The 21,911-nt window shown below is 43.8% G+C and overlaps 1 protein-coding gene, 1 long non-coding RNA gene and 1 pseudogene across 4 annotated transcripts in view; 1 reads left to right on the forward strand and 2 right to left on the reverse strand.

The window, feature by feature from the left end:
* LOC133511445 (uncharacterized) overlaps positions 1-21,911 on the reverse strand; it is a 65,736-nt gene that overhangs the window by 12,193 nt on the left and 31,632 nt on the right. The window contains exon 2 of the long non-coding RNA XR_009797908.1: positions 154-215. This is a non-coding gene — a long non-coding RNA (uncharacterized LOC133511445). The remainder of the gene's footprint in view (positions 1-153; positions 216-21,911) is intronic.
* kcnn1a (potassium intermediate/small conductance calcium-activated channel, subfamily N, member 1a) overlaps positions 1,046-21,911 on the forward strand; it is a 69,685-nt gene continuing 48,819 nt past the window's right edge. The window contains exon 1 of one of the 3 annotated variants that reach the window (XM_061840359.1): positions 1,046-2,290. In XM_061840359.1, the coding sequence (XP_061696343.1) occupies positions 1,094-2,290 (1,197 nt within the window). In that variant the 5' untranslated portion in view covers positions 1,046-1,093. Of the gene's footprint in view, positions 2,291-10,253; positions 10,545-13,488; positions 13,578-21,911 lie in introns of those variants that run through there. The other 2 variants (XM_061840361.1, XM_061840362.1) reach the window with 2 other exon arrangements.
* On the reverse strand, positions 11,564-11,682 carry LOC133511623 (5S ribosomal RNA; annotated as a pseudogene).

Consider the following 21,911-nt stretch of genomic DNA (forward strand, 5'->3'; position numbering starts at 1 on the left):
GTGTGACAACAACAACAACTCAAGGCAGAAAACTGGCAGCATATTGCAGTGGAATTGTAGGTTAGCTCTTCAAGAATTTAATAACTTAATTGCAAGAGGGAAGAAACTTGGAATGCCAGCTCATTTTGATATGCTTTAATCGGTAGTGCCTACCCGATGGAAGGTGATGGATGAGCTCTCCACTGGTCAACATGCTTCAGGCACTTCAAATATTCCTGTGAGGAAACACAAAACCAGTGTTAAATGATTTGTTCAAAAGCAGGATGCAAAACACACGTCCATACATTTACGCAAATCGACAAGTGGATTGATACGCTCCATTAAAAAATGTCTATTGAGAGTTGTCATGGCCACAAATGAGTATTTTGTGCATTCTTTCCACTGTATCCTGTCTGGGGCCCAAAACGTGCATCAAACCATCCATGTCCATATTGTAGCTTGAGCCCTGGCCTCTGCTTCTCCTTCAACGGTGTTTTGAGAAGCTGAACTTCATTTGCTGACCAAACTAAGCCACAGCTCGGTATTTTGTCCACAGGTTATCACTACTTTGTGGCCTCGAATTTATTTTCACCCCCACCCCCATCAACCACGTAATCCAAAACCAGCGTTCATTGATTTCAGAAGCATGTGCATGCATGTATGCGGACCAACAGGTGGTTGCGTAGTCTAAATTAAAAAAAATTTTTATTGAGATTTGAGGGGGAAATGTTAATGTTTGACGTGCAGGCCTGTGGTGACGCGGCAGTAAAAGTGATGTCTGACAATGCTAATCAATGGACAATGTGGATCTCTCGGATCCTATTGGATTGAGATGAGCATCCAAAAATTGCAGGATTCCAACAGCTTTCTTCATCTTCCTGCAAAGGCGATTGCTCCGCTGCAACCTGTGCGCATAGCAGGGGCACGGACGGACCCACCATCTCCAGTCGAAGGCGGTGTTTTGGCACAAGTGTGACGTTTTAAGGCAGGTCCCGGCCACAGCTACCAATGATACAAGTCACTCCTATTCCGCCGGGCTGGTCGCAATGAACGGGCGTCGGAGCAGTGCACCGCAAAGGAGCAAGCACAGCGAGACTGATCGGCCATCAAGGGGATGCGGCATCGGTACGCGGGAGCTGTCTATCAGCACCAGAACCCCCAGCAAAAGCGAGCCAGTAGCAAGCCGAGCGGGGAGCCAGCAGACGCGCCTGTTTTCAGCCTGCCGCCCCCGCCCTCTTCTTCTCACCACCGAGACCGCGCTTCGACTACCGACGCTCACCGCCGGAGCCTCCAGGAGCTCCCGTGCGTGAGCCAGCCTGCACGGCGAGCCCCGCAAGGTGGGGATACGCCACCTTCGGCGAGCTCCTGCAACGCCGAAGGCGGCGTTACCGGTGCGCCGGCCACCTTGCAGCAGGATCCCTGGGCCCCGGCCCCGGTTTTTCCGAGCTGCCACTGCAGCTTTTCCACGCAGGAGGCGAACCATTCACAAAACCAGCCACACCATCGCGTCGCACCACCGCAGCCCTCCCCACCTTTCCCCCCGCCTATACCTCCGCCGCCGACCACCACCGCCACAACCTCCTCCTCCTCCTCCTCACTGCTGTTTTCTCGGGAATCCAAACGAGGGGATCGTCTGGGAAGGAGCGCCAATAATTACCAACAGGCGAGCAACGTGGAACGCTGCAGGGGAGGAGGAGGAGCAGGAGGGCAACGAGACTACAGGCAGTTGCAGCAGCAGCAGCAGCAGCAGCAACACTGTCATCCAAGACTCCTACCGAGGGACTCCTCCCCTGAAGGAATCGGTGCAAACTCACAGAAAAGGTGCACAGACAGACGAGCATTCGAGCCCCAGGCGCAGGAGCAACAGATTCCTCAATTAAGAGCTCGGCAGCAGCTCCTGGTGGGGAGCAGCTTGCCTATCAACCACTGCGCCAGCGGCTCCGGTGAGCTATGTAGGACTCACCAGGCTCCACTGCTGCATCAACAGCAGCAGCATCAACAGCAGCAGCAGCAGCAGCAGCAGAAGCAGCAGCATCAGAACAGCGCACCGGGGCAGCACTGTGAAGCCCGAGAGCGCAAAAAGTCCGCGAGGACCCCCGCGCCGGGCGACCCGCAGGCGCAGCCGCACGGCGCAACGCCCCCGGCGACACAGCAGGCGGACGCGGCCAAGTCGAGCGCGACTGCAGGCGGCAGCAACAACAGCAGTAACAGCAGTAGCAGAGAGAGCCCCAACTACGGCTCCAGCTATCACCTGTGGCCCGAGAGCCCGCACAAGCCGGGAGAGGAGAGGATACGCATCGAGCTCCACAAGGTAGACCGCCGCACATGTGGCACACGCAATCACATGCACACGTTTGTACTCAATGACCACGCCTGGCCTATGATTTGCAGCTGTTTCAGTAAATGCCAAGGCACAATAACCGAATGTTTTTTTTTTTTTTTTTTGTGAAGACGTCATGTGGCTTATCTAAAACGAAACGGTCTCTTCACGTAATGTTTCAGCTGGCTCCGCACGCACACCTGTTCCGTGTCGCGGTGTTGTTTTTCTATCGCACACAGAGCACAGCCCACTGAAATATTCAAATGAGGCTCCCATGGCAGGTGATTTCGCAAACAAAAGCGCCTGTTGTTCCCCCGGCCCAGAACGGGAAGCATTTTTTCGGCGCAGTGTCGCCTTGGATGTGGCCGTGCAGCCTTGCCTTTAGACCTGCCCCGCACCTGGCGCTACGTGGCCAGGTCTGGGCCACATTCCTCCCAAGTCACTCCACAGAGTGCGGACAGATTGTTGTTGCACGTACAAGGTGCAGCATAATGCACTGCATGCGTGGAGAAAGTGGGCTACAGAAGGAGGCCCTTTTATTTTTTGTCAAAGCCTTTTGGACTCCATGGTAACGGTTTTTGGCTCTTTCCAGAATCGGGGAGGAATTTAGGCACCAAGAATTTTCACAATCCTATCAGTTATTAAAAGGATTCTTTCAGTTTAACACCTCTGATGAGTGAGTTTATTTCTCATATTGTTTGTTAAAGACACACTTTCAATATATGGCCTACTAAATCCTAAACAACCTGACAAAGTTACATTTTCTTTGACTACTGATTTAATTTGAATACAATGGTGCATTGGGATATGAGTTTTCTTTATAACTCAAAGCCATGAATGGAAATGCCCCTCTCCACCAAAAAATGTTTAACTAGTACTCTATAATAAAGTACTTAAAAAACACATCACAATAACATAATTAACTAGAGCGCAAATATTTCATGGACTCTATTATTATTATTATTACGACTTGGCCACCGGGGGCAGTATAACACTGGCATGCAGATGTAGAAAACAGTACTGTACACAGACACAACTGTGTGAGCTACTATGCCACAAGTGTCAAATTTAAGGTCCGTGGGCCAGAGCTGGCCCACCACAAGATTTTTATGTGGCCATCGAAGACAAATCATCTGTAAACGTCTGTGATTCAAATTTCAAGTTGTTATATATCCTACATGATAACATTGTGATATTATAAGCATTTTTGTGGTTCCAAACATGAACAATGGTTGAAAAACCCATAACACTTGATATCTGATTCCAAATCGAGTTCATAAATTTCATGTGTAATATGATGAGGTGAAAGTTTTGGTTTTGCAGTCATAACGGCCCTCTGACGGAAATCTTAACTACAATGTGGTCCGCAATAAAAATGAGTTTGACACCCCAGTTCTATGCTAACAGGTCAAAAACAAACTCAGCGATATAATTCAAATCAAAATCAATATTTAGGAATCATGTATATCACAGCTACAATTACATTTTATCTCAGAGCAAGTATAAATCACACAAGTGCATGTTTCTGTACTTTGCACAAGTATTATTTGAAATTTCGTGGGTGGGGGCTTATTGTGACCATTGCACCGTTTCCAAGGGTACTACAGTGCATATTAGATACAACATGAACATTATAGAATGATGGTTAAAACATACAACAACAAAAGAGACTGTGAAACTCAGAGGGTTTATTTGGGCCATTTTTAAACACACGGCAATGAATGTGTCAGGGGGGGGGGGCTACCTTTCTTGCTTGAGAGATTCTAAATAACAACAACATGAATATAGACATCCGAAGTAAATTATGTCAGACAGGACTCCTAAAATAAATTCTTGCAGGGCAGTAAATCATAGGCCCAGGGAATGTGGGATACGTATACTGCCAAGATTAGTCGGTGCACCTATTTTCGTGTATTCAGCCGTTCGACGAAAGGGCGAGATGTGGCAACAAAATGGCAAAATGTAACATTATTCCCAAGAAAAATGGCACTAGAGTTACCATTTGATGCAAGAGTTGTCTTAATTGGCATGTGCTTGATTGGCTCAGTATTTATTTATTTAAGGCACTGGCCTTGTTTGGCAGCCACGTTATTTTGTGTAACACGTGTTTGAAATGGAAAGATATTTATATGCAGAAGAGAACTTTAAAAAATGAACTAAAGTCATTTTTTTAACGTGTGTGTGTATGTGAGACCCAATGTGTTTAATTTGCCTTTCGCCATCTGGCTGTCTGAAGCGCATTTGTATCTCAAATATTTGCTCTTATTTAACTCGAAACCAAAAATCGGCCAAGTGATGGCTTGCATCTTGAAAAACTCAAGCAGAGGCACAGCACTGTGTAATAACAATAACAGGTGTCCTGAGACTACCCTCTGCTGTATAAATCAAATTGAATTGAATCACAATGTAGCTGCACAGTGGTCTTAAGTGGTTAGTACATCTGACTGGGAATTTTGTCCATTTTTAAAATCTGTGCGCCAGGCTTACTTACTATATCCGCTTTCGAAAAACATGCATAGTCGGTGAACTGAAGACTCTAAATTGTCCTCATGTGTTAATCTGTGCGCTCGGTGATTGGCTGGCGAGCAGTCAGTCGCCGAAGTTCAGTCGCTATACACTCCAGCTCACCCACGACTGCAATGAGGCCAAGTGCTCTCGAAAAGGAACGGATGGATCTTGTAACACATCAGATCTCAACACAGGCTAACAATAGTACTTTTTGTCCTTAATTGGTTTTGACATATTTCCATTTTTATCTGTGGGTTGATGAAACAATTATCTCCCAAATTCCTCACTCGCTATAGTAACTACATTAATTGAGCTTTCAGATCAATTTGTGTATTTTCCCGGACGAGAACATTCTCAAGACGTCCAATGGGGTGCATATTAAAATGATAAGCAAAAGCCTTAAATCTGCCGTCCCTCAGCGTTTGTTCAAGGTGCTGGTGAGGTCAATTTTTTTACATGACAAGGGAGTCGAGACAAGAACAGAAGGCAGCCTCCAAATAAATGCATCAGGCTCCTTTTTAAGATGCTGCAGCTGCTGTGAGGACCTGAGCTGGCCCCCAGTAACAAAAAAGGTGCCATATCAGGCCACCTTGACACGACTCTCCTGTACTTGGCTCCATTTTGGAGGATCAGCAGAAGACTGAAATGATGAGAAGACTGAATCGAAAGTAGCCTTCCTTATTAGTTAGTCAACATTCTGTTTGACTTTGACTATTAGTACCTCCTCTAGAGAGTCTTTGTTGCCAAGTATGAGTGCCCCAAGTCATAACTTGTGTGAATTTTATTTTATTTTTTGTACTTTGTGTTGTGAGCCAGAATTTGTGTTAAAAGCTAGTTTTTAGAATTGTCACCGCTGAACAATTAGGGGATTGGAACGTCCAAGAAGAGCCATAGTCGCCGAGATCACTTTCCAGTCATTAATTGAACGGGACAGTCAAACACGCAAATACAAAATGGGAACACTCACAAGGAGTTGCCGTCAGCCACAACTCACGGCCAGATGCTCAGAGGCGGACTAACCGGCTGAATTGGGCCAACTCAACTCCAGATACACACAAATAAAAGAATACGTACAGTAATGATGGAAACACATGTAAACTCTACTCTCTACCGTCTACTGGAAGAGGATTTACTAGACCTGTCAATGTACGATGTTGGCGTAGATGTATGAACAAAAACTAATTTGTACTAACCAAGTAAGTGAAATCAGAAAATTTCCCAGGGCACACTGAATGATCTCACACAACGCAGTATTGGGGAAATCACCGCGGTAGCCGGATTAAGGGGGATGGGTCATCCCTAAATTCTCAATGTGAGCCATGTAGGAATGCGAGCTTGGGCATGATTTACAAATTTAACCGGGAGAGGGAAACTAGTGAAGCAATACAGTTCTGCGTAAATAAAAAATATGATTGCGCTGACGATTGTACATTTAAAGTTAGGTAATAGGAAGCAGGTTCTATTCATCCATTTGTCGAATTATTGTCGAGGGCACGCTCAAGTTTATCCCAGGTGACTTTAAGTGAGAGTAGAAAGACTCTGGACTGGTTGTGAGCTAATCACAGTGAGAGGCAAGTTGCATACTTACAATTTTGTGATTATTTTACATATTACAATCTCCAAGAACTAATTCTTACCACAACATTTTCAGCAGGAACCCAAACAGCACACTATTGTCTATGCACAGTGATTTCCCAACTACGTATTGGCTAATTCCATTTTGGAATCCTCCCATAACAAGCTCTGCTCCAGCATCGAAGCGTTTCCGCATGCTGCGATAAGCCCAGTATTCCAATATGACAAGCTTATCCAAGCTAAATAATGTGGGGGACGGTGGTTACATGTTATCGACCTGCTGTTAACGAGGCAGCCCATACCTCCCCAGCCCCTGTTTGAAATCCTATAAACAAAACACTTGTGACAGAACAAGCCTGATAAAGTGTATACGATTACAGTATTCCACAGCACACCCTGAAACTTAATAGCTAGCCCACTGAGCCGGTGGGGGGTAGCGCGATATTGTGTCCTGCCTCAATAACATTGTGCTTTGAAAGATGCATTACTGCGTCCATTGTGGTAGGCTGTGTACTGTAAGTACTCCAATGCCTGCCAGTTACTGCTATGGCGATATCCCCTGCAAGGACACTGTGGTGCACCGAAACCTGTGGATTTGTGGATGCTGGAGTTCTGTGTTGATGCAGATTAAATCCCTTAGGAGGCGTCATGGTGCTCCAACTATTTGAAACGGAATCAACAACACATCCACTGATTGTATCTGTCGAGAACCTCCGGTACAAGGGCGGACCCTAATGCAGGACTTCGAGGCAGAGGCATAATGTTCAATGTGGTTTATTCCGGAAAGTGGGTCATACACGGTGTAGCAGTCCGACAAGGCAGACGCGCAGAAACGCTAGGCTAGGCAGGATCCAAAAGACATACAGCAAGGTCCGATGAATCTGGGGCAAACTAATAAACTCAACGGGACAGGATCAAACAAAAGGGCACAGAATCGCTGTGACTAGGGTTGCTCTAACTTTTGCATAGAAGCGGAGAATCCCCCAGGCAGTGAATGCAACTCACTAACACAAAGCGACGAACTGGCAAATGCCAGTGACAAAAATTCCAACTTAAATGCCTGTCTAATTACAGTCCGTGTGTGAAACAGCTGTGACCGTTGACAGGTGTCACCGCCCCTCTTGGTAGTAGCCATGCCTTGCTCATGACAGTATCCAAGTAGTGCCCTCCATTTCCTGTTTACCTGACAACCTATCGGTATGTTACAATGTAGAGTACAGTGCCCACCCTTTGAAGGAGGTATCACAGCGGAAACTCTGCAGATTACTCCAATTTTATTCCAGGATGATGCTTTTGAGTTTTAATTATGTAGTATCGAGTATTCACAAATTGTTTATGATATGTATGCTGTGGATGATGACGATATCGCATTCTGTGGTATTTAAAATGAGGATTTGAGGTTTGCTACATACTTGATACGTTGAGATGACGTAATGAACCGGAAGAAGAACGAAGGTTTGACAGACAGTGGAAATATGGACGGTTGGGCATAATAGTTTTTTGATCATCATCATCATCATCATCATCCGCCAATCCTCATCATTTTGTTTGTTCATTGACCTGGATTTGGTGTGCCCATTCGATGGGGAAGCAATTTTATTTACTTTATTTTTGTGGTCGTTTGAATTCGAGTAAGCCGTTTTCTTTGAACAAACCACCTGCATCATGGATTAGTTTTTTCTCTTCTTTGTGCAAGTAAAGAAGGAATGATGCATCAATATTAATCCGTTTAGGAAACTACAGATTTTTTGGGGGGGATTTGAGACTTATTTATGACTAGCACATACCGTATGTGAGACTTACTCAAAGACTTCTACTAATAATCAAATATTTGATTCCGACTGTGTTGAATAACACATCAAGCACTGATCGATCCCGTGGTGTACTCCTGCACTTTTGGTTGGCCGGTCGCGTTGTGTTAGAAGCGTAACGAGCCTCTGACCCCAAGAATCCAAGGTCATGTCACTGCAGAACGGATGGATGACAAAAGGGCTGTAAAGTGTTGTGTGAATGCTGCTGTGCATAAGTCTCGTTTTACGCGCCTGGCTAGTGCGTCCTCAAGGTGAACGGACTCTTCCGCGACACCTTCTGCTAAACCCCCTCCCGGCAAACTTGGCTGATTGAGAGGCGTGACTCATTAACGTCCGCGCGAGGGTCATATTTCCAGACACATGTGAATGCCATTAAAATTCACTTGGAAAATATGTCACACTCCAAATATGAACACAACCTTCGTAGGTAGCAGATAGGGCATTAAAAGTCACTCCGTTGATGATGACGTGCCTACTGCTTCATTCTTAAGCAAAACTGTGTTCACGACCGCACTCATTGACACCCGTGATGCGTCCGTCCATCCGTTTCGTTAGCCCCTTATCCTCACGAGGGTCGCAGGGGTGCTGGAGCCAATCCCAGTTGTCATCACGCAGGAGGCGGGGTACACCCTGACCGGGTCGCCAGCCAATCGCAGGGCACATGGAGACAAACAGTCGCACTCACAATTACACCTAGGGGAAATTTAGAGTGCCAGTGATACGTATTCCACGTTTTGATTTTTGACAGTGATCAGTAGGAACACCTCAACGCGGCAAGGAGAGGATGTTGTAAATAAGCCCTGAACGGTACAATCAATAAAACATATACATTCTGGTGGCGACAGTATCCTGCATTTAACTGGCAGAAAATTATAAACATCCCACGAATAGCCGAGTGTCAATCAATCGGCGTACTCGCTGTGCCGTCATCACCTGCACAGGTAAAATATTTGTTGTCTTACAAATTTACGTATCGAATAAATAACGGTAAAGGGAATGTTGGTAGTGAAAAAGAAATGAAGAAATCAGAATAGGAAGGTAGAACATGGCACCACACAGATGCCATCAAGGGAGGTTTCAAGAGATGTAATTTTTTTTTCCCTCCCGTGATTTTTCACACCATAGCAGGTGCTGCCAGGTTCTGTACAGACATGGCTGCCACCTCCTTGTAATCTAATTAAAGCAAGTGTGGCTTTCGCGCAGTTCACTCTTGAGTGTTAAGGGATAACGCAGTCATAATAAGTCATGCTATGACCAACATCAAATGTTTCAATACGCCTTCATAGACACCCCCACCCACCCATGATGCAGATGTCCAAATTGTATAATTAAAATAAAGGTGTTATTCCCTGATAAATCAAGAAATCCCAGAGAGCGATATAGTTACTGAATCAGCACTTGTACGTGAATCTGTACAAAGTGTAATGAGTGTTTTCCAACAATGTATCACAGAAGTAAGTAAATGAGAGTTTGTCTAATATTCTACAAAAAAAAAAAAAAAATTCTGGATTAACTCCAAAATGTAATGGATTGTTCTTTGGATGATTGTCCATCAGTCCACTAAAGTTAATCAAAATCTTTCGATTTTTTTTTTCAACGTTTGCTTCCACAAACTTAAAAGTACATACAACCAAAAGCACAGCGACCAAAGTTCCAACCCCACCGCACGCTGACCGATGTGTCGTGTACAACGGAATTGGAAAAGAAAAAAAAAAAAAGAATACAGTTGTCGAATCACACCTCGCGAGTGACCTTTTCACATAATGGCCACCCAGGAAAGCTAGTTGCAAAAAGCCGTAAACCGGGAGACAGATTAGTTTTTATTCGGGCGCACGCATACATAACGTCAGAAGTTTTCTCATACAGAGAATGAAAAACTCTCAGGATATTTGTCAAAGCAGTATGAGTGTGTGTTGCCTTTGACGTAATCTGGAGCCAAAGTGCCGTGTAATGTTCAAGCCAGGGACAACTGATGTGAACACATTCCATTGTTCATTCCTAGAAGATAAATGCCTTGCTAAACCTGACGTTGATTAGAACTTTCTCTATCGCGCCACTCTGTGTTATTACAGGGCCTGCTTTTTGTTTTTCTTCTCATCAGGCGCCCGCAATTCCACCGACTTTTCCACGTTTGTGCCTGTGAGGGCAGCCAACACCTTGAAAGTAAACACGCCGCGCTGAACAATTAAATGTCAGGCGGAGGGCAGATCCTAGTTCACGTCCTCTGTGTGTGACGAGGCCCGCTGTAGAAAACTGATAACAACTGTACGAAACGAGGGAGCTGGGTCGTGTGGCTCTTGGTTTTCGGCTGCAGCTGGCTCCACGAATGCGCACACACACGCGCGCGCGCAGTAAGTATGAACGTGAAACTCGCTTAATAATTGATGGGTGTTTTTTAGTTATTTATTTCTTTTGGTGTGTGTTTAAGTGCTTTGCCGGGCTGCCGCTCCGAAATAGCTGCGTTACCCTGTGTGTTGCTATGGAGAGCCCGGCCCGGTGTTGTGTAGCGGCGTCTCTCGGGGTATAGAGTTTGGTCAAGCGTTTGCGAGCGAGATTGTGTTTTGGGCTTTACAAGTCATTTCTCGCCCCTCGTTTATCACGCCCGCACACGTGTACGCGTCGCTCGCGCGCGCAACGTACGCTCACCCGCACACAAAAAGGACCATCCGACGGCCGGTGTTCAAACGCTGCTCCACTCGATAGAGTTCATTCGCTTTGCGTTTCATTTGAGTGAGCTGGCACAAGGAGAGGCATATTGAATTACTTGCAGTCCAGTTGAATACAAAGACTGGAAAGAAAGCGCGTTCGGGGTTTCCTCAGTCGCCATCAGCCTCGCTGCTTACTCACTGTCTGAGTCACAACACGGAACGGTTTTTCTCTGCAGTGCAATTTGTACACCAGCCACTTTCGGAACATGTGTTTGAATGTACATATTATTTATTTACATGGTTGTTTTTTTTTGTTTTTTTTTTTAACTCTGTAGGGGGGCCTCATTGCTTAAAATTAAAAGAAATGTCTTCAAAATTTGACCAACCACAGAAAAGAGTGTTGTAAACACCACCATCCAAATTTGAATGATTATGAAATGATAAATCGCTTGGTATAAAAATTGAGGCTTTCAAAATCATTAAAAAAAAAAAAAAAAAATCAAGACTTTCTGTCAGCTCACAGGTACTGTGGCTGTGTTCCTGACTGGGTTGAAACCACAACGCTACTCAACTCTCAATCAAAAACGTTGACTACTTCTTCTTGTCCTTTCGGCTTGTCCCGTTAGGGATCGCCACAGCGTGTCATCTCATCTCTCATCACATTTGTTTGGCACAGTTTTACATCGGAAGCCCTTCCTGACTGCATTTTAGCCAGCGAGAGAACCTTACAGCACCTGGTATTCCCAGACGGTCTCCCATCCAAATTCTAACCAGGGCCAAACCCGCTTAGCTTACGAGATCCGACGAGATCGGGGATTCTCAGGGTAGCATGGCTGTAAGCCAATCAAAAGCCTTGACTACAACCTGAAAAAAAAATGGATGCTCCTTTGTCCAGCATCATTTTATAAGTTTGAGCTGAAAAATATATCTGCCTAAACATTGTATATTTTGGCAATTCAGACCCCCATAGAATGACTTTCTAACATGGATTCAGTGTCAATTTCATTTCAGAAAACACATTGGTTTTGTCATACGAGTGTGCAGAAAAGGCCCCTCTGACAGCTACTTCTGTTTGACCCAGTTTTGTATCTGCGTTGTCCATAATTGGTTAAGACCGCCCCCTTTCTTCTAATTAGTTGCCTCCGTGTGGACGACACAACCATCACACATATTTGTCATGTTGACAGCGCTGCCTTGGGAGTGGAGAAGTATGTGGGAGATCTTCGCTAGTGACATCGCTAAGATCGAGAAATTTGAATGACCTGATTTCAGGCCTTTTGTCAGAGAAACATCTGGAACTAAGGAAGGTGTGAATGATTTGTTTTCAGATTTCCCATGTTTACTGACGCATCGAGAGCTAATATGACATTCCAAATATTGGAAAATGTTGGTTTGGCAAAATATAGGCCCTTTAAAGTCTCTGATGTCTGAAATATATCTTAGCAGGACATCCTCAAGCTTTTTCATGATGCAACAACGAGGTGATCTAAAGGGCTTAAAGCCAGAAACCCTGGTCCACACATTGGTTGCCACTTAAGACATCTTGCTCTGTGTGCCGTGTGTGCACTTATGGCCAACAACGAGGCACTCCAAATGATTCATCGTTCCTTGTAATTGCAGGCATTAGGTAGAGCTCACTCGCTAGCTAGGTAACTGCTCCTTCACAATTCTGCCACTGATGCAAACAACCAGGAAATGGTGAAAAATAATTAAAGGGAAATTCCGGTGGTTTGGAGTAACAATGTATCCAATCGGTCATGTAATATGTACTCTATCTTGATAATGGGAGGTGTTAAATCCTCTCTCATTTAATAGTGTTTTAAGAAGATTTGTATCGACAATTATGAATTTTCAGGTGCGTCGCTATTTTTGCGAGTCACATGATTTCTCTGATTTATCCTCATCTGATAAAGAAATAGCAGTAACGGTTGATAGGGTTGACGGAGGAATACTTCCATAAAGATTTGAACTTGTGGCTGTAAATAATGTTGAATATTCGCATGGTTCTTTGGGCAGAATGACACGGAGTCTGACGAGCGAGCTCCACCGAGCTATTTCTTCATCAGATGAGGATAGAATCCGAGAAATCAGCGCTGGGCATAATGGTCTCCCATGCAATCGAGCCTTTCTTGCGGCACGTAACAGGTCACATCCGTGCACGTAGGTCATGTGACTCGCGAAAATGGTGGCGCCCCTGAAAATTCGTAATTGTCAATAAAAATCTTTTCAAAAACCAATTAAATGAGAGAAGATTTGACATCACATTATCAAGATAGAGTACATATTACTTGAGCTATTGGATACATTGTTACTCCAAACCACCGTAATATCCCTTTAAATGCTATATCTCCACTCTTGGGTCGTAAATAGTTGACAGCATGTAGAAACAAATATATGACAGCACTTTAAAGAAACTTTAATAAATGGTTATTGTTTATTTATAGGGATTTTCCTGAGAGATGTTGGCCAAGGGATGCCAGGCATATAATGTATCACCACAGTGCATGATTTATGGATAATTATCTAATTGATCTGTGGTTGTTCCTGAATTAAGGCGTGATCAGGACACACACACACACACACACACAGACACAAAAGCAAAACCAAAAAAAAAAAACCTCAGTGAGTGTGAGTTATGCCGCTGTAAACAGATATTGTCACTCTGTGAGAGGCAAGGGACCTGGAGAGATTCAGCTGTACAATGATTGCTGTGTATGCGTGTGCGTCAAAGTGCAGGTGCGTATGTGTGCATATTTCCTGAATCTGCCGCTGTGTGAGATTATTGAGTCATTTCAATATTGTCTGCCAGTTATTCGTGAATGTTGGCGTGATGCGGCATTTGTGGGGGGGAGTGCGCGGCGCATGAAGCAATGTGTCGTTTCATCATATTTTGCTCACACTATCGACATCCATCTTGCTCGCCGGTGCCCAATAAGCCGCCTTTTGAAAAGCTTTTTCTTTGCCGTAGTGAAAGTGTGTTTGCCTTGTGAGGTCGAGTGTGCGCACTCGCTGTGCGTTTTGCACACTAACTCCATTTTCTGCGAGCAGGCTCTTATTGGATAAGGCTTCTTTCATCATCAGATCCTTGCACCCTGAGGTCAGAGTTTGTCTGCACATCCCTTAAGCTGTTGCGCGGCTTCATTTAGAGCACATGATACTCAACTATTGCCTTGTAAAACTCAGTCGCACCCTCCTCTAGCTACTGCTAAATATTCACGCAGAATAAAGCTGAGCCACATCCACTAACAACTCTTTGCCTTGAGAGAAAATGGCAAGTTGCATTCTTACTAACAAAAATGATTCAATGGGACTACAGTATAAACAAAATCCTCCAGTCGCCGATCAGAGGCTTGTGAACTATATGTGTTTAAATATGCAAAACAGTGTGCGCCAGTGAGTGCACTTGTCTGTTGCCAAGCATAGTGGCGCCGTTCCAACATGGAGGCGAAACAAACGGAAGACAAGCTGAATGAAACCGCTTTAATTCATTAGTCCCAAAAATTACCTGGCCGAGCGGACGTGGATAGATCACATCATGCACATTTATCAGTGTGGAAGATTCTACTCAGTCTACTTTTTGCAAATGACTCAGGCTTCTTTATGCCTTTTGTGTTGTGTTTTGACTCCCGTTTTTTGACCATGGGGGGTAAATTAAAATAGTAGTGGTTATTTTGTTGTTAATGCAAGTCTTTAAATTGTAGGATCAGATCAAAGCCACTATGATAATTGCTTATGTTTGTAAGACCAGAAAAGAAAGCTACACTTGCTTAGGTTAGCTACCATAATCCACCCATCCATTTTCTTAGCCGCTTATCCTCACAAGGGTCGCGGGGAGTGCTGGAGCCTATCCCATCTGTCATCGGGCAGGAGGCGGGGTACACCCCGAACTGGTTGCCAGCCAATCGCAGGGCACATCGAGACAAACAGCCGCAGTCACAGTCACACCTAGGGGCAATTTAGAGTTTACAATTAATGTTGCTTGTTTTTGGGATGTGGGAGGAAACCGGAGTGGCCGGAGAAAGCCCACGCAGGCACGGGGGGAACATGCAAACTCCACACAGGCGGGTCCGGGATTGAACCCGGGACCTCAGAACTGTGAGGCCAAAGCTTTCCAGCTGCTCTACCATACCGCCCGCTACCATAATATATACTCATAATTCCTGACGTGTCCATGCATAATTTTCCCATCAGTATTTATATCTGAGCCTAAAATTCAAAGATGGCGTTTGCATTTTTTCACATTACATAGAAATAACAGATAAACATTTTTTTAAAATTGCTAATTGAAAATGGATCAAATTTCAGAAGACAAATTCTAGAGCAGACACTTAAAAACAAACCAACATTAAGGAGATTCACATACTTTTTCCATTTAAATGGGATGTTTAGTAAAAACATGGAAACATAAATGTTTGTGTGGTATTAGTTAACGAAAATGGTATGTTTTTTTTTTTTTTTTAAATCTGAGTTTGTGTCATTTTGACCTTATACTAGCCTCACCATTAACTTTCTCATTATCTTGACTCTATGGAACTGTTGCTAGGTTTGCATAGATAACTCTAATCAGAATATTGATCTTTTTTCTAAATTGGACTCTACTTTGGTTATGGAGTTTATGTGATGTGTGCACAGAATATTCAATTTGCAATCCCAATGACACATTACAGAAGTCCGAATTTGCACAAAACAACTTCATCATGCCTGTGAAAGCTCATTGGACAAGAAATATGACACAATCACCAAAAATATTCAGTTGTACAACAGCACATTCCACAAATATAATGGCCATTGGCCATGAAATACATAGTGTAAACAAACTGTGCTGATAATGTAGGCTTATTAGCAAACATTCAATGTTTTGCTTGTATTTTTTTCTCGATTTTTGTCAGTTTCTCAGAAGCTGTTTACTAAGATTCCAAATAGAAGGCGCCATATTGGATTTTCACTTTTGGCAATGTGTAAAAAGTGGTGAAACCCGCTGCACTTTAGGTAGTGCTAATGTTTATCACCATGCAACATTTGGGAGAGCGCCACAAGCGCGACGTTAAGTCTGAAGTGATGGAATTGGAAGTGTTAGTGGAGTACAAACAAACATTACTGAGTTACAGCAAAGAAATGGATCAGTTCCATAATTTGGGGGATGCCAACACAAATTTTGGGGAAATGGATGCATTGGGCTATCCTGTGTAACAGTGAATGGAAAACTTGGGACAGCACATCGGGAAAACTGGGTTAAGCGAAAGGAAGCGCCAGTTTTCATGATGCGCTGAAATGAAGTGTTAAAAGAGTTTTGCCATTGTTGCTACAGCACGACTGCTTCTTTGCACTGGTGAAGTCAGCCCTGAAATCATTCAGAAGCGTCATAATTGCATCACTGAATGCAATAATTGTTTTTTTTTTATCCTCTCTCTTTTTTGTGTTTTTTATAAAATGTTTACTGGAGTGGAAACGTTCTCCCCACTGCCTCTTACAGCATTTCGCCGTGACACCGCTTTGCTTGATGGCATCTACCTGCCTTTTCTGGTATTTCGGGAAGCAAAATCACTCATCGCAATTCATCTTAAGTTTAATAAATCACATAGTGCGTGATCACTTCATGTACAGTATTGGACTATAATCTTCCCAAAAGGAACATAATGATCTGTGTAATATTCGGTTTGCGACAACTTTACCAAACTCACCTGCCTGCCTGCCTGCCTGATTTCGAAATGACCAGTCTTTATATTACTGGTCGAACGCATCCTGCTTTTGAGTTTCGAACTAAAATTCAAAGTTCCTGCCCTTTGGTAAAGAGGACGAGAAACAGCAGGGAATTCAAGAAAACTAACGCACATTATTTCCCAAGGGGGCAATTGGTTTTTATCTTCGTCCGAGTTGGTTTTAGCCATTTTGGAACAAATGAATCAGGAAACCCAGCGGTCCACTGTACTTTCCAAATTCACACTGCTGGTAAAGATAGAAGAAGAAAGTTCCCTTGTAAAATCTCAATATTAAATGATATACTAATCTAAAGTACGCTGTAGTAATGTTTGTGCATTTTGGATCAAAATTGAGAAAGTTTTTTCACCCAATCCTGGCACGAGATCTTCTTCCCTTGTATTTGCCCCTTTGTGCCTCTGTTTGCCTCACTGGTTTCTATGGTTTTGGTCTCGCTGTGCAGTTCCCGTACAGCTGCTCCGGCCTCCATTATCAGTCTCCCACTGACTGTTAACCCCTTAGTAGGCCTCTGGTGTGTGCACGCTATCCCTTTTGTCACCGGCATTTTCTCCTTAACCCTTTCACAAACCATGCCGCCATCTATCTGTGCCTTTTTTTTTTTTTTTTTTTTTTTTACAGCAAGTGTATTTTCAGCGTCTCTTCTTTTACAGAGAAGCAATTTACACGAAAGGGCCCAGGGGGCGTTAGGCAAATGCGGTTCTCCGTAACAAAAAGTCGTGTCGGGAAAATGTAGCTTGGGGCCATTAGTACAATTTTCTGAACTTTTATCATGTGAGATTTAATAGCGGGCCATGAAAGAAAGCCCGTGAAGAGAGGCCTGCGGTTGACTGTTGTAAAGTACAGTGTGCGGTTTCGGTTCATCTAGCACCGAGATTACTTCCAGTGCCGTAAAGTACAAAACACCGACGTGTGTGCGTGTGTGCTGCTTTTCCAGCTGGCCTGCGTTTGACTTTAGCCAAAGAAAATGGGGTGGTTCAGAGGAGATAAGAATATTCAATTAGGTCGACTCTATGGAAGACGGACGGCTACGGCAGACATTACGCTGGAGCCGGGGACACGTGGCAAGAGTTCTTTCTTTGCGGGGAGGCGAAAGAAACGTGATATCGTCTTATTTCATCTCGTCACCCGTTTGCTGAGTTTTCTATTGAAATGTCTAATATATATCATTTCAAATGCTCTGTTGTTACCCTGCGATTGGCTGGCAACCAGTTCATGGTGCACCCTGCCTCCTACACATTGACAGCTAGGATAGGCTCCAGCACTCCTGCGACCCTTGTGAGGATAAGCGGGCTAAGTGAATGGATGAATGGATGCTCTGGTGTCAGTCAGAGTTCATCGTTCAAGGGGAAACAAACGGTTGATTACTTAAATACCGACAGGGTGTATTAAACATTGTAAATAACGTTTTGAGATTTAACTGTAATCATAGCTTGTAAGAATTATTATTACTGATATTCCAAGGCTGCCTACAGAACATGTGCTTTTGCGCCCTTCCCTCCCTAATAGGTGTGAAGTGCAATTAATGTTAGGTGACAGTGTAAAATATAGTGCTAAACATTTGGCCGACTGACACGGCCCAGGGGACACATCACTTTATTACCTCTGCCAAGCTCAAAAGTTGGTGAGGTTTTGTTTGACTCCCTGTTGTTGTCTTTATTAGTTTAGAAATCACATGCCTGAATTCCTTTTTTTTTTGTGTGTGTGAACTGTTACCATATGTTGCGAGCAGGACCCTGAAGGTTGATGATAAAAAAAAAATGCAGATTTAGGAACTGACAGCTTTCATTTGAATTACAGTAGTTGTTCCCTACACATCAGTCTTACATTTGTACTTTTCGAAGAGTTAAAAAGTATATTCATCCATCCATCTTCCGTATTAGTTGTCCTCACAAAGTCCACGGGCTTGCTGCCACCTATACCAGTTGACTCTGGACCAGAGCTGGGGTGCTCCCTGAACCTGTCGTCAGCCAATCGCAGGCCACATAGAAACTAACAAACAATTCAAACTCACGTTCATACCTACGAACAATTTATAGTCTTCAATGAAGCCACAATGCAAGTTTTCGGGATGTGGGAGGAAACCGGAGTACCAGGAGCAAATCCACCCAGGCGTGGGAAGAACAAGCAATGTTCACCCCGGCGAGGGTGGATTTGAACCCGGGTCCTTCTTCTTCCATCAGGATTTTGGCGTCCTCGTCATAAATATCAACCAGGCTCTATCCCGGTTACTCCCAAGTTATTCTTTACCTAGTTTGTTGCGCTATTGATTAGTTCTGTCCTGTAAGTCCTCCTAGCTTCTTTCTATACTATCGACGTGTTCCCACCTGGGAAAAAAACAAAAAACAAACAAAGTGCCTCTGCCTGACTACTTTAGGCTTGCTCTCTCATGAACTTGAGTCCCCTCACAATAAACACAAAACTTGACACAAGGTTGCGCCGATACCGCCGTCCTGTTTTGGCGACTGATAAAGCATAACAGCTTAAGGCTACAATGAGGGTTATGGAGCACACAAGGGTGATAATAATGGTGGCCGTGATCCTGCTGGGATGTCAAACAGCTCCCAGGGGAGCAGTCAACTAATGAACATGTTTCAGTCTTTCGGATTCACATCGACAATATTTTATTTCTCATTGTTGGTTCGGCTAATCTTCGGCATTTGAGTACAGAGTTTCCCTGCTAATCATGGCGAACACTGACCGACCCCAGCTGCAAACAGAAATAAATAAACGTTTTTTTTATGATTAGTAAGCATTTAAGCCCTACAGTATGAACAGTATCTATTCAAACAAACCCACTCTATGGTGAAATTAAGAGTTAAATATAAAAAAAAAAAAAATTACCTGTCTGGATATGGGAAGAGTCAAATTAACGGTATGCTTTTGATTAGTTTTTTTACTTTTGCATTGTTGATGCTGAGTTTTTTACTTGCAATTTTGTACTGTTAATACCTTCACTTTGACAATTTTATGAATGGAGGGATTTGTTTTCATTTATTTCAAGACAGATTAATCACACATGTCAAAATGCTTCTCCCCCCCCCCCCCAAGTAAACACACAGATTTGATGTGAAGCGCATGTGGTTCTGATGATGGTGACAACGCGCAGGTCCAATTTGCACATAATTTCATCAAGTACACTTCACCTTTTTACGGCCCCAATCTACAGGTGAAGTTTCTAATGACACTCCCCTGTAATTTGCAGGAAATTGAAATTGTTCCTAATGAGGTGGTGGGTGTCCCGCAGGAAAAGTGCTCGTGCAACCCCCCCCCCCATCACTTCAAGCCCCATTCTTCTCCAGGACCTACTTTTGAAGACACTCTAACATGCGCAATAACCTTTCGGGAAGCTAATTATTATAGCATTGAGTCTCTGTCGAGTACACTGTGTTATTAGTCCTGACAAGAACACATTCCCAAAGGCATGTGCCTCCGTCCTTTTCTCTTCAGAGGATTGCGCTTGTTTTTAGCAACTTTTTAATCTCCACTTTAAAGTCAAGCAAGCAAAAGACGTTTGAGAGGCTGTGGGTTTGAGCAGACTGGGATTCATTTTCAAGGAAAGTATTATTCAATTTTTACATACAGTGCAACCTTGACTTACAACTGGCCCAATTTAAGAGTTTTTTTGAATTATGAGCCATCGCTTGGTGTTGAGACCAAAGGGGGGAGCCACAATCACTGATGCACTTTCAGCAGTTCATTACAAATTATGTGTTGTTTTTGTAATGCATTTTGATAAACAAAATAGCACTCTAGTATTGGACTGTATACGAACGTGCAGTCATGACAAAATAAGGTAAAAAAATGTAAACAGTTTTTGCCATATTTTTCACTTCCATTCAGTGGACAGCGTGCTGCTCCTTCTGGTGCTGACGGGAGTCGTGGCTTGAAAATGGAAGGTCTTCATCCAGTCTAGATTTCACGCATGTGCGAAGCAAATCAGTGTGATGGGATGGTATTATGTAAATTGGCAGAATTGTTTCATCCCACGTTGGTAAAATTCAGAACAGTTCATAGAAACCTTGCATTACAGACAAAAAAATGTATAGAGTTTCTTTCGGCTTGTCCCATTAGGGGTCGCCACAGCGTGTCATCTCAGATGAACGCTCCTATTTGTTCGGCACAGATTTTACACCGGATGCCCTCCCTGACGCAACCCCTCTTAGGGGAGTAAAATGTATGTGGTTGTTAAATTTCACGGTGGACGACTGGCTGATTAGTGCGTCTGCCTCTCAGTTCTGAGGACCGGGGTTCAAATTCCGGCCCCACATGTGTGGCTCTTCCACGCTCTCCTCATATCTGAGGCGGGTTTCTCCAGGCACTCCGGTTTCCTCTCACATCCCAAAACATCCATGGTAGGTGAATTGAAGACTCTGAATTGCCCATAGGTTATCATGTGAGTTCATGAACGTGTGTGTCATGAGCAAGGCTTGGCCACTGCCAAGAGGGACGTGGGGGTGGCCCTGGCAAAGACCTCCACGGAGAGCCATGTTCCTTCCCTTTTATTGAGCCTCTTTTTCCTTTGTCTCTATTTAATGCCCCCTTCACTCCTTGATCTCAATCTTAGTGTGATGCTCCTTTTCCCTTTTCAGATGATCCTTTCATGTCAACCACATCTAATGTTAATGGATCATGTCAAGTACACTCACACATGCACATGAATCTTCTCCAACAATACTGGCTATGTTGTTTCTGAACAATGTTGGTATCAATATTTAACAAAACCCAGAGTCAGGTTGAGCCTCAGCTAGGACACATACTGTAATGTGGAGGATCGAGCTTTCGGTCCCTGAGCCTTCAGTAGGGTCTTGCAGGACTTATTACATCTTTTAAGAGCACCAGTTTTAAAGAATTATAGAAATCATCCGTACTATAATAAAAAAAAAAGCAAAATATAAAGAGCTTCACAACACTGCCATCTCCATTCAGTGTTGCAGTTTAGAATTAATATTTATCCAATAAGATGACAAAATAGAGACTCACTAATGGTCTAGTGGTGCACATGCCTGACTTTGGTGAGGGCAGCGTGGGATCGTATCCTGCTCAGTAATGGTGTCGCTATCTGCCCTGCGACTGACTGGCGTGCAGTTCAGGGTGTAGTCTGCCTTTCGCCCGAAGCTAGCTGGGATAAGCTACGGCTCCCATGTGACCTTTGTGAGGATAAGCGGCTTGGATAATGGATGGATGACAGAAAAGAAAACCACAATATAAATGGAACAGACTGATGCCTTGCGAGATGATCGTTCAAATCACTCTCATTGCAAATCATCTTTCCCAGGTGAAATGAATGGAAAAGGGTTGCAACCTTGTAATAAAGAATTAGTAGGAGAAATGTTTGTTAAGAAAATAGTACTA

Source organism: Syngnathoides biaculeatus, chromosome 13, assembly GCF_019802595.1.
Source record: "Syngnathoides biaculeatus isolate LvHL_M chromosome 13, ASM1980259v1, whole genome shotgun sequence".
NCBI classification, from domain to species: domain Eukaryota; kingdom Metazoa; phylum Chordata; class Actinopteri; order Syngnathiformes; family Syngnathidae; genus Syngnathoides; species Syngnathoides biaculeatus.